Source organism: Geotrypetes seraphini, chromosome 2 (genome assembly GCF_902459505.1).
Source record: "Geotrypetes seraphini chromosome 2, aGeoSer1.1, whole genome shotgun sequence".
Taxonomy (NCBI): domain Eukaryota; kingdom Metazoa; phylum Chordata; class Amphibia; order Gymnophiona; family Dermophiidae; genus Geotrypetes; species Geotrypetes seraphini.
This window is the reverse complement of record NC_047085.1, coordinates 97,857,138-97,870,678: the sequence shown is the minus strand read 5'-3', so window position 1 is coordinate 97,870,678 and position 13,541 is coordinate 97,857,138. Positions and strand designations below refer to the sequence as shown.

At 42.7% G+C, this 13,541-nt stretch overlaps 1 protein-coding gene across 3 annotated transcripts in view; it reads right to left on the bottom strand.

The window, feature by feature from the left end:
- Window positions 1-9,687: 9,687 nt before the first annotated feature.
- C2H8orf89 (chromosome 2 C8orf89 homolog) overlaps window positions 9,688-13,541 on the bottom strand; it is an 83,196-nt gene continuing 79,342 nt past the window's right edge. For all 3 annotated transcript variants that reach the window (XM_033934689.1, XM_033934688.1, XM_033934690.1), the window contains one exon: window positions 9,688-10,050. In XM_033934689.1, the coding sequence (XP_033790580.1) occupies window positions 9,914-10,050 (137 nt within the window). In that variant the 3' untranslated portion in view covers window positions 9,688-9,913. The remainder of the gene's footprint in view (window positions 10,051-13,541) is intronic.

Genomic DNA, 13,541 nt, shown 5'->3' with positions numbered 1-13,541 from the left:
TCTCTCTCTCTCTTTTCTTGCCTTGTGCCCTGGGTCAAACCTCTCTATTCCTCTCCATGCAGCATCTCTCCCTTCCTCCCTTCCATTATCATCTGCAACATTTCCTACTCTCTCCCCATGCACCATCTCTCCCTGCCCTCTATCTGATGTCCAGCATTTCTCCTCTTTTCTCCATGCATGTCTTCCTCCCCTCCACCATATGCAGAATTTCTCCCTCTCACCCTTCTACTTTTGTTACATCTCACTTCCTTTCCTCCACCCCATGTCAAACAATTCTTCCTCTCTCCCCCATGTGAAGCAGTTTTCCATCCCTCCCTCCCTCCTATCCCCATATAGCAGCTTTCCATTCCTTCCTTCCATCCTCCTGTGCAGCACCCAATGAGTGACCCCCCCCTCCCTGAGATTTGACATATCTCCAGGCCTGCCTCCTAAAGCAACAGCAACAGCGGTGGCCAAACGTGCTCCCTCCCTTCCTTCTGTGTCCCAAGTTCGTGCCCCCTCCCTCTCTCCTTCCTTCCAGCCTTTACCCAAAGTTTGTGCCCCTCTCATGTCACAATACGCTCCCTGCTTTGTCCCAAGTTCATGCCCTCCTCTCTCCCTTCCTTGTCCCAACGTGTTTGCTCCCTCCCTCCCTTCTGTGGCCCAAGTACTTACACCCCCCTCCTGTGAGTCTGTTATCAAACAGAGCCTCCAGTTAGGCCACCTCCTTCCTATGTTACTTCTTTGCAGGGCTGTAGGTGATGGTTCTTGCAAGTGCTGACCCGGATGCCTTCCCTCTGACATCTGCCTCTTATTGTGCTAGGAGCTGCTATGAACAAGAGATAAAAGATGGCATCTGATTAAGACATAGGCTGCACTGCCTTCTTCGTTCTGTCTTTATTTTAATTTTGCTTGGTTCATTTTTTAGCTCATTTAATTTGTTTTATGCTTTGTCTTTTATTCATTTTTCCATTTCCTGTGATTGACTGTTATTGACTGTTTTAATGGTTTGAAGGCCTTCCTATATGCCAATGTCTTATTGTACCCTACTGACTCCTCTCACTTCCCGCTGGACGGCTATCGCTGATGAGAGACCATTGCTAGGGAAGGACATTTGGAGGTCTGGCATGGCCTATTATCAGCACATCACCCTGGTGCAGTTTTTGGCACGGAGGCTCCATCTCCATGGCTGTGGCAGACACTGTCTTTTTTCATCTGGGTGGAGCTGGAGGTGTTTCTGGCTCCGTTGGTGGATACTGCATCTTGCTGTCAACATTTTGCTGGTGCTGCGGTGGCTCTGTCCTGGCGGCAAGGAGTGCCTTTCTCCTCTGGCTTCCAGCTTGTATCCAGCCTCCAGGGGTTCTAAGGAGCTCAGTGGGAGGTTGGATCGGCTCTCTTGCTTCCCTCTTTTGAAGTCTGCTGGTGGAGCCACCATCTTCCTGCAATTACTCGATTTTCTATTTGACTTCTGAGATCAGTTGGACTCTCTGGTGTGCTGCAGATGGCTGGGAACCCTAGCTAAGAACTGCCTATGGAAGTCTACCAGCACCGGGCAGTCAATTCAAATGCTTAAGAGACAGCACACATCTATCACCAACTGAGCCAGTAGAGCATCTGTGGCAGATGAGCTGTTCATGTAGTCTATTTGAGACTGATCAGGGTTTATTCTATCTTACGCTTCTTTATAGGGTTGCCTAAATTTTGTCCTTACTTTTGCTTTCTACTTTATTTATGTCTTGATATTGTATTTTGTAGTTTCTTTGTTCAGCCTTTTTGTATCCATACTACACTTCTTTTCTTCATATCTCTTTAGTAATTTTTCTTTATTTAATATAATTTAGACTGTGAACTCTCTGGGACAGAGAGGGTATTCTTTCAGTCTGTAATGTATCCCTCATTTCAACTGTATTAGTAATGTAAACCACTTAATACTTATGTGCAAGCGATATATGAAATTTAATACATCAAATCAAATAAAATGGCTATTTGTGGCCTACTCCACCAGGGCTTCTCTCAGTGACATAATTGGTGGTGTGGCATAGGGAAGGCCCCAAATAGCCTGCTGTGTCAACTCACTACTCTGCCGGGTCCTGCCTTCTTCTTGCTTCTGCGAAGGCAGGACCTGGCAGAAAGGAACTGCCAGAAGAGGAAGTTACCTGACCATAACTCCAACACCAGGAGCACCCCTTCATGGTCTGCACCTAGGGCAGACCCCCTCCCCCACTTTGGTACGCCACTGTGGGGAACCACTACACCCTAGTGAAATCCAAGGAAAGGAGGTGATTTTTTAATGAAGCAGTGTATAGTATCCAGGTTACAACCCTGAACCAGCTACCAGGTAAGGGAATGTACTGTATACATCTCAGGCAGAGTTAATTGTTCCAGCAAGCTTATATATGTTGCAGATCACTAACATCCGACTGCTGTGAACTGTCATTCAGTTGGCTGCTATTTTTCCATCAAGGTAATTATACATGAACATTTATGAATTTGTTCTCCAGTTCATATTAGGTTTTTGTTTTCACAAATTTTTCATTTTCTTCAACTCTATTGGATTTAACTAGAATATTGAGCCGCCTGACATATTCAAGTCCACCATTTTTCCTCCTTTTGGGGGGGGGGGGGGAATGGGGGTCTCGACTTATATTCAAGTATATATGGTATTTATCCCAGGACAAGCAAGCAGCATGTTCTCACTGATGGATGATGTCGCCGATGGGGCCCCGGTGTGGACACTTCAGGAGCTTGAGGGGAGTTCTCATGCGTGTGCCTTCCTGCCCAGCATAGGCTCGTGGTCCCTCAGTTTCTTAGTTTCCGGAGCTAAGAAGTCGCGTTTCAACGGCTGTTGAAAAATTTTTCATTTCGCTGCCTTCCCGCTCTCAAGGTTTCCTGACTTTTTGTCAGTTTCTTCTTTTATTTCTTTTATAAGTTCTTCTAGATTAAAAAAAAAAATCCTCTAAATTTGATTTTTCTTTCCCGTTGTCAGTTTGGCCTTGTGGGGCCTTATGGATCGCCATTTTCTTTTCTCCCCTCTGCATGGCTTTTGTCCCGGGCTGATTTTTCCTGCCCATTCTTCCTCCATGCGGTTGTTTTGTGGTGGAACTTGTCTTCACCGACATCCTTCGGTTAGTTTAGCACTGTCGGGCCCTCGGCCTTGCCAGTTTTTTCTTCCCTTGCTTTTTCCCTCTCCGGCGCATTTTCATGTGTTTTCTCCAGAGGCCGTTTCTCGTCGATGCCGCTGGGGATCCGGTACCCAGCGTACTTCCAGCACCGCTTCTCCAGTCTGCACCTTCGGTGATCTTCTTTTGGTAAGTTGGTTTTCTCCTTTGGGCTTCTGGTCATTGTAACAGTGAGTTTAATCCTGTCTTTTCCAGTCCTCTATCTGGCTCCGCTTCGATGTTGATGACTGTCTGGCTATGGGCACGTTTATCTTGGAAGCGTGGAGCAACACCGATGGTACCGATCATGGACCAAGGGTACCAGGGTTCTTTTCTTTCTCCTCCGGGAGCGGCACTGATGGTACCGGTCATGGCCCCTGGGTGCGGTGCTTTTTTCTTTCTCTCTCCTCTGGAATGACATCATCGGTACCGTCGTGAACCATGGTACCGGTGTCTATTTCTCTTTGCTGGGGCTTCACACCACTGGTACCGATCATGGCCCAATGGTACTGGCGTCTTTTTATCTTTGCTGGGGCACGACCATTAGCAACGGTGCCAGTGTCCTTTTCTCTCTGCTTGGGAATGACATCATCGGTACCGGTCATGGACCAATGGTACCGGTGTCTTTTCCCGTCTGCTCCAGTGGTGCTGTGTGCCTTGATATCAGCTTTTTTCACAAGGACCACCTTGGTACCAGTGTTGTTTCCATTGGTGCCAGTTCTCCATTTTTAACAGTGTTTTCTTTCATGCCATGAATTCAGTGGGCGTCGGCATGTTTTCACTGTTCCCGTCGGTGATGTCGACGTTCCTAATTGGTGTTGACCTCCCTTTTCAATGTCGACTTCTCTCTTGACGTCATATTACTGTCGTCATGTCTCATCGATGTCGCAGTCCATATCGACATCCAGGTCAATGTCGGCCTTTCTTGTCGACATCGACATGTTGAACTGCGATTCCAGTTGTTTGGGTTGTCAGCCCTGTTGACATCGTCTTCTCGTGCTGCCCGGTTGAGTTTTTTGATTCCGGGGACTTTTCCACTTGAGTCTTCTCTGCTTTTGCCGACTCCTATCCCATGACACCAGTTGTCGTTGCAGTTACCGGTGTCAGTATTGTTCTTGTATGGGAAGGCTTTGCAGTCATCAAACTGTATTCGGCCTTCGACTTCGACTCCTTGATAGTGTTGGCTTTCTATGATTGAGAGGCTTGGAGTGTCTTTTAGAACTACACCCCATCTTTCTCTAAGTGGTGGTGCTTCTTCATCACATGTGCTTTTTTTCCCTTGAGTGGGGGGTTGCAAAGCCTTCATAATTCCACCATTAGGGAATTTTCCTTTGGAATTTGACTTTGTACAGTCATTTCTTTCCCTACGGAATTTCTTTTCCTTCCTTGTACTTATCTCAAGGGTCCTTTACTTCCCTTCTTTGATCTCTATGGGGACTTTTTTGACACGCCCTTTGAAGCAGGTTAACATGTTTCATTGTTTCCCTCCTGGTGGAGTTCATCCTCACAGTTAGTGTATAGGCTTCTGTCTTTCTGGGCAGAGTGAACAAGGCTAGGGTCCGGTTAGCCAAATGGGCTTACTAGAGTCATCTCCTGCCTGAATGGTTTTCCTTGGCATACATTTGTGTACACATTCCATGTAGCTGCTTTTCAATTTCAGTACCTGTTTTTGCAAATCTGTTTTCTATGGATCTGGTCTGCATCTGGGTGTCTCTTTTTATCCTTACTCAACAGGACAGGTTATTGAATAAGTCTGCTTTGGGGAGGTGTTCCTGGGCTGTGCTGGAACATATTTCCTCTCCATTATGGACCTATGGATCATTTATTTGGGGGTCTTTCAAAAAAACCATTCAAAGACTCCGAATCATCCAAAACTCGGCAATCCGACTGATCTTTAGGTTAAAAAAATGGAACACATAACTCCCTACTACCAAAAACTCCACTGGCTGCCCCTTGAAGCTAGAGTGCTGTTCAAATTTGCCTGTCTCTGTTTCAAATCCATTCTTGGTTCGGCCCCCGTGTACTTGGTTCCCCATTTTAACTTAGAATGTTCATCCAGACCCACATGCAGAGTCCATCTGTTTAACCATCCAACACTAAAGGCCTGCCGTTACAAAAGATTCCTGAACAAAACACTTGCTTTCCAAGTAGGTCAACTGAACGATTGGCTGAGTAATATTATCATGCACTCCTCATCCTACCTAAATTTCAGAAAATTAGTATAAACAAACTTGTTTAACCAATTTGTAACCTAAGACCTCTTAAGCCTTATCTCTCCAACACAAACCGAATTGTTCCCCAATTTCTCTTTACCTCCTGCACCCTGCCCACCTGTATGTTGATGACTTTACATTGTAGTTATTTTCGCTGATTGTTCAGCTCTTCTTTATTGTAAACCGCCTCGAACTACTACGGCTCTGGCGGTATATAAGAATAAAATTATTATTATTATTATTAAAGAAAGGAACAGTATATAACATCTTTAATTTATTTTCTGTACTCTAGAGAAGGAGTTGAGGACTGTTGTAAATAAGTTGGACACCTGTATATGGACTGTTAGGGAGTTTGCTTCATGAGTTGAAAGCACAAGTAAAGTTTTATTTCTGTTTAAGTTGACAACAGGTGTGGAGTGGACTATATTTTTTTGTAGAAATACAAGTCTGAAGCTATGTTTGCCCCGCCAGACAGGACTACTGCAACACGCTATTCAATGGTCTCATGGCAAAGAACGTACAATGTCTCCATGTACAAAATGAAGTAATCAGACTACTAAAAAATCTTCATGCCCATGACCCTGTCTCCCAAGCTTTATCGTCAACTCACTGGCTGTTTGTAGCCAAACGTTGTGTCTTCAAGGGCCTGATGCGAGCATTCAAATCCTTGCATGACATGACACCAGGCTACATGACAGCCAAAGTTCCTCAGTACATGCCAAACAGGTCCCTCTGGTCCCAGGATGAAATACATCTCAAAACACCCCCTGGTCGTGCCCTTCAACTACAAACTTCCAAATTATGTTCTTACTCCCACTTCATACTGAGCTACTGGAATCGACTGCCCCCGCAGATCAGAACCCTTGAAGGACTCCTCAACTTTAGGAAAGCAATAAAAATATACCTCTTCACCTAACTCTCCTGCCACAACCAATGGATCAAAAAGAAACGTATATTGATACTAGATCTTCAGTGTCACGTTAAGATAAAACTTGTATTAAGACATCTTGAACTGTAACTATGGTAAATTTAACCTGTAAACTGTATATTATGTATATTGGTATTAGATCCCTAGTAGGTATTGTTAGGATCAAAACTTGTATCAATTGCCCGAGTTAGGATAAAAACTTGTATAAATTGTAACCTGGCAATTGTATATTATGTATGTTAATCTATAACCCATTCTGAGCTCTTTGGGCAAATCGGAATAGAAAATAAATTAAATAAATAAATAAATTACATTGCAAAACGCAAATGCATTCTTTTTGTGAGATCTGGTGTCCGGCTGGCAATCCTCCCCCTCCTGACCTGAAGAACTGGCCGGAGCCCTGCACCACATGGCGGGAGACCAGGGCTACATTTATATATTGCACTGTTTTGTTTTTATGAGTTAAATAGAACATGTAAAGCAGGCAAAAGCTTAGATGAGTCATTTTACACTTTCTCCTCCCACTAGAAAAAAAATACCCTAATATATATACATCCTATACTGCAGATTTTTCAGTAAAATATTTTTCCTATTGAAGAGGATTTAAATAAGAAAACCAATCTCCTTTCAGATGACAAGGTACATAAGAACATAAGTAGTGCCTCTGCTGGGTCAGACCACAGGTCCATCACGCCCAGCAGTCCGCTCCCGCGGCGGCCCAACAGGTCATGTCCTGTCTGAATTACCCCTTGGTTTCTCATCGAAGTCCTATCTTCCCATCCAATTCTTGACCCTTTGTCCCCGCACCCCTTTCAGTACCCTACGATCCCTTTGTCTCTCAGGAATCCGTCCAATCCCTGTTTGAATCCCTGTACTGTATTCTGCCTGATCACTTCCTCCGGGAGCGCATTCCATGTGTCCACGACCACGCATTTGTCTTGAACCTATCCCCCTTCAGTTTCTCCGAGTGCCCCCTCGTACCCGTTGTCCCTCTCAGTCTGAAGAACCTGTCCCTATCCACCTTCTCTATGCCTCTCAGGATTTTGAAGGTCTCTATCATATCTCCCCTGAGCCTCCTCTTTTCCAGAGAGAAGAGACCCAGCTTATCCAGCCTCTCGGCTTATGGGCAGTTTTCCAGCCCTCTTACCAGCTTCGTTGCTCTCCTTTGGACTCTCTCAAGTACCGCCATGTCCTTCTTGAGGTGCGGCGACCAATACTGAACGCAGTATTCCAGATGCGGGCGCACCATCGCCCAATATAGTGGCATGATGACTTCCCGCGTCCTGGTTGTGATACCCTTCTTTATGATGCCCAGCATCCTGTTGGCTTTTTTCGCCGCTGCTGCACACTGTGCGGATGGCTTCATTGATGCATCCACTAGTACACCCAAGTCTCTCTCAAGTCCGCTGTCTCCCAGCAGTGCCCCCCCCATTTTGTAGTTGAACAACGGGTTCTTATTTCCTATATGCATGACCTTGCATTTCTCAACGTTAAAGCGCATTTGCCATTTGTTTGCCCAGTCTTCCAGCTTGTCCAGGTCCCTTTGCAGGTCCTCACACTCCTCCCTGGTCCTAACTCTGCCGCAGAGTTTGGTATCGTCCGCAAATTTTATAACCTCGCATTTTGCCTCCGTTTCCAGGTCATTGATAAATATGTTGAAGAGTAGCGGCCCCAGCACCGATCCCTGCGGCACACCGCTCGTGACTCCCCGCCAGTCAGAAAATTGGCCCTTCACTCCGACCCTCTGCAGTCTACCTGACAGCCAGTGCTTGATCCATCTGTGTACATCCCCGCCCACCCTGTGGTTCCACAGCTTCTTAAGCAGCCTTTCATGTGGCACCTTGTCAAAAGCCTTTTGAAAATCGAGGTAAATGATGTCCATGGGTTCCCCTTTGTCCACCTGACTGCTTATTCCCTCAAAGAAGTACAGTAGGTTCGTAAGGCATGACCTTCCCTTACAGAATCCGTGCTGGCTTGTTCGCAGTAAGTCATTTTTCTCGATGTGTTCGCAAATGTTGTCCTTGATCATCGCTTCCACCATCTTCCCTATAACTGAAGTCAGGCTCACCGGCCTGTAGTTCCCGGGGTCACCCCTCGATCCCTTCTTAAAGATAGGTGTGACATTCACCAGTTTCCAGTCCTCTGGCACCTCTCCTGTTCTCAGGGATAGGTTGCAAACATGCTGGATTGTGCCCGCTATTTCCTGTCTTAGTTCCTTTAGAACCCTTGGGTGGATCCCGTCCGGTCCCGGTGATTTGCCGCTTTTTAGCCTGTCTATCTGTTTGAGGACATCCTCCTGACTTACCTCTATATGCTCCAATTTTTCGGCCTGTTCCCCCCTCATGAGCTCCTCTGAGTCCGGTATATTGGATGTGTCTTCGCATGTGAAGACCGACGAGAAGAACGTGTTCAACCTCTCAGCTACCTCTTTGTCCTCCTTAATCACTCCTTTCCTATCCCCATCATCCAACGGCCCCACCTCCTCTCTCGCTGGTTGCTTCCCTTTTACGTAACTGAAGAATGCCTTGAAGTTTTTCGCCTCCCTGGCCAGCCCCTCCTCGTATTCTCTTTTTGCTTTTCTAACCTCTCGGTGACATTCCTTTTGGCAATTCCTGTGCTTCTGGTGATTTTCCTCCGTTGGGTCCTTTTTCCATCTCCGGAAGGACACTTTCTTGTCACTTATTGCCTTCTTTACTTCAGTTGTCATCCAAACCGGGCTTTTTGACCGCTTGTTCTTACAGCCTTTCCTGAAACTGGGGATGTACAGGTTTTGTGCTTCCTGCAGGGTGTCCCTGAATAGGGTCCAGGCGCTTCCTACAGTCTCCATCCTAAAGCTGTTCTTGAGCTTCCTCCCCACCATTTCCCTCATGGCAACATAGTTCCCTTTCCTGAAGTTGAGCGCAGTCGATGCGGTCCTCCTCACTATGGGTGTCCCTCTCTCTAATGCGAATCTGATTGCGTTGTGATCACTGTTGCCTAGTGGTCCTCCCACTTCTACCCCTCTTGCAGGCCCCCTTAATCCGTTAAGGATGAGGTCAAGAGTAGTTCCCCCTTGCAAGGAAATTTACTGAAGAGAGAAACCCCTAAAGTAGAGATAAGATCTGAGCTCTGAAAGCCTTCCTTGGTAATTGTGCTGGCCTTCACACCTTACCCATTTCAACTCTTGGATCACTCTGGAAGTCATATTCATCTTTCTGTCATTTGCTTTTCATCACTATGTGCAGATTTATAAGCTATGAGAGGAAAACAGATCTGACACCTGTTTGTTTTGGGTTGTTGTTTTTTGTTTTTTTTTTAGCCACATTTCTGTAACTTGAGTGTTTTATAAAAGTAAGATAAAAAATCAAAATAAATGAAATGAAAAGCTGCACACCATGTTTTAGACAAAATGTATAAAATTTAATATGTAATAAGAAATACTTTATTTTTATTTACATTAGAAAATATTTTCAACGTTTTGGCAAATCGTTGATTACTAGATGAAAAGTGGCTAAAACAATGAGACACAACCTCACTGCACAAACTGCTGCATTCTCATGACTCCTGTCACTTGGTATTTTTCATCATTTTTTTTAACACTTTTCTTGATGAATAAATAGTATTACATTCCAGAGTGGTGATTATGGTCAGCTTCCTTAAACAGGTTGCTTGTTTTTTTTAATTTTTTTACACTTTTCTTGACGAATAGTATCATATTCCAGAGTGGCGATTATGGTCAGCCTCCTTAAATAGGTTGCTGAAGCTCCAGACAGAGGATCTGAAAACTGGTAATCTGAAAAAATATCAGTACAAATTTCAGGTCTATAACTTTTTTTTTTTTTAATTCTTTATTCATTTTTATAACTTACATCAAGTGCATTAAAAAGTAACCATATTTGAACTTAAATACATCACTTGAAATTCTACAATTCTTCATATTAAATATAATTTATCCCTTTCCCTCCATTCTCTTCAATATTTTATAAAACATATTCCATATAATTAAAAAAACCCTCCCCCACCCTATTCTTTCATTTGTACTAATCAGGGGAAAATAATTTGTTAATGGCTCCCACACATCTTGAAATTTATTAAAATTCCCTTTCTGAATAGCTAATGATCTTTCCAATTTATAAATATGACATACTGAATTCCACCAAAAACTGTAGTTTAATCTATTCCAATTTTTCCAATTATAAGTTATTTGTTGTGTGGAGACTCCTGTTAAAATAAGTAAAAGTTTATTATTTTTGAAAGATATTTAGCTCTTAGCCCTCATAGATATGCCAAATAATACTGTAAGATATGATAATGCCACATGATTTTCTAACAAATAATTTATTTGGCCCCATATTGATTTCCAAAATGCAACAGGAAAAACCATGTTTGTCTCATAGATGCAGACATCGTATATCTCATCCTCCAAGACCAAATTCGTGGCCATTGAGACGCAGTAATCTGATGCTTAATCTCAATGCTCCAACATTAAATGTGGAGTCATACATGCATATGACCATGTATTTGAAGCATTTTGAATTAAACAAGTAGTCTTTTAAAAAAATGACAATTATGCAATACTTTTAGTAAACATTTTCTTTTTAAAAATCATGATTGAATCTTGAAGTTTCATGATATTCAGTATGCTTTATTTATATTCAACATAAACCAATGTTATGCTTTATCAGACCTCTTAATTGATCAGGTGCTTTTCCAAGTTAATATATCTTGAAAAAAAAAATTTCTGAATGGTAAAAATTCTTAAATGCAAATCTATTCTACTCTGAGTAAAAATGAAAATCACCATTAAATAGTTTGATTACAAAACACAAAAACTTATTCTTTTATTTCACTTTTCTTTATATTACCCATAGGTATTATTTCTAATCACCAAGTCCATTAGACTTTCTAAAGTTACTCACCTTCAACAGATACAGCTTTCTATCTAATGAATCTGTATACGACAAAGGGGATGACAAGTCTAAAAGGTCTCCAACAGACTCCATCTTCCTTAGAAACAAGCCACCTGAATGCTAGCTTTGATCCTCAGATGCACCATTCCACGTTCAAACCATTTCATCACATTAAGCTTGATGTGCAAAAACTTCCCTGGATCAGTTCATTTTCAATAATTTAGTAAATTCTTTTATTTTTAAATACTATATTAGTTGTTTCTTAATTTATTCTTAATTATAAATACTTAGCTTTAGGGCTCCCTTTTACGAAGACGCATTAGCGGCTTTATCGCACGTACATTTTTAGCGTGCGCTAACCCCTGCGCTAGCCAAAAAAATACCGCCTGCTGAAGAGGAGATGGTAGCGGCTAGTGTGGCCGGCAAATTAGCGCACGCTATTACACGCGGTAAACCGCTAACGCGGCTTTGTAAAAGGAGCCCTTAGTTTTGTAGTCACTGTTAGGGACTGCTTTTGCCAACATGTTTCGCAACAAACGCTTTTTCAAGGCTGGGTCCCTAGTAGTGAAATGCCATCGATCTTGACCACAACTTTATACAAGATCGATGGCGTTTCGCTACTAGGGATCCAGCCTTGAAAAAGTGTTTGTCGCGAAACATGTTGGCAAAAGAAGTCCCTAACAGTGACCACAAAACTAAAGCTAAGTATTTATAATTAAGAAACAACTAATATAGTATTTAAAAATAAAAAAAATTTACTAAATTATTGAACATGAACTGATCCAGGGAAGATTTTGCACATCAAGCCTAATGTGATGAAATGGTTTGAATGTGGAGTGGTGCATCTGTGGATCAAAGTTAGCATTTAGGTGGCTTGTTTCTAAGGAGGATCGAGTCTGTTGGAGGCTTTTAATGAATGAATGGATGCTTACAAAGTTATACATTTTTTGAATAGTGCGATATTATTGAAAGTCTAAAAGATGGCACCTTTTAGACTGACTGATTTATTGAGACATAAGCTTTTCAGAACAGGAGTCCACTTTGTCGGATACACATATTTATAGAAACATGAAGTCAGATAAAGGCAAATGGCCCATTCAACCTGCCCATCCACAACATCCATTATCTCCTCCTCTCCTTAAAAGATCCGACATGCCTGTCCCACGCTTTCTTAAACTCAGTCTATCTCTACCACCTCTACAGGGAGACTGTTTCATGCATCTACCACCCTTTCTGTAAAAAAGTATTTTCTTAGATTACTCCTGAGCCTATCACCTCAACTTCATCCTATGCCCTCTCATTCCAGAATTTACTTTCAAATGAAAGATTTGCCTCATGCGCATTTATGCCACGTAGGTATTTAAATGTCTCTTATCATATCACCCCTCTCCTTCTTTTCTCAAAATATACATATGGAGATCTTTAAGTCTGCCTCAAATATCATATGATGAAGACCACCAACCATTTTAGTAGCCTTCCTCTGGACCATCTCCATCCTGTTTATATCTTTATGAAGGTGTGGTCTCCAGAATTGTACACAATATTCTAAATGAGGTCTCACCAAACCTGCTGCAAACATAATCAAATGGATATTAATGATGTATTTTCCTATTCTCCCCCAATGCTCAGAGAACAGCACACAATACAAAGTATAGTAACATAGTAGATGATGACAGATAAAGACCAATGTGGTCCATCCAGTCTACCCAAGTCACATTCATTTTTGAGGAAATGTTAAACCAACAATCCAGTAATTATTCATTTTACTTGCTAAGTTCCACTCCCCTGAGTTAAGCACGACCTGCACTCAGACTATATGAATGTGGTTTAAAAAAAGTGCTTTCTTGCGCCTGATCCATATTGCCGCTCACGGGACACAGGTCGTAGAAGTCCATCTAGCATCAGCCACAGTGCCTTACCACTGGAGTCGCCATCCAAGCTAACTTCAGCCTGTCCCAATCTGTCTTGCCACATACTGGACCCGAACTGTAGAAGTCTGTCCAGCATTGGCTTCACTGCTGGGGCTGTCATTTAAGCACCACTCCTGCTTATCATAAAGAAGCTATAGCTCCAGTTCTGTAGCGTTTTGTATTATTATTATCCTCTTTTTATTCAGGTATCCTTTGTGTTTATCCCCTACATTTTTTAACTCAGTCACTGTTTTTGTCTCTACTATCTCTCCAGGGAGGGCCATTCCAGGCATCCACCACCTCCTCTCCATGAAAAAGTATTTTGTGACATTCCTTCTGAGTCTACCACCCCACAATCTCATTTTATGTCCTCTATTGTTACCATTTCTCTATCTCTTGAATAGATTTGTTTTTAGATTAATACTCTTTTAAGTATCTAAATGCCTATATCAAATCTCCTCTAC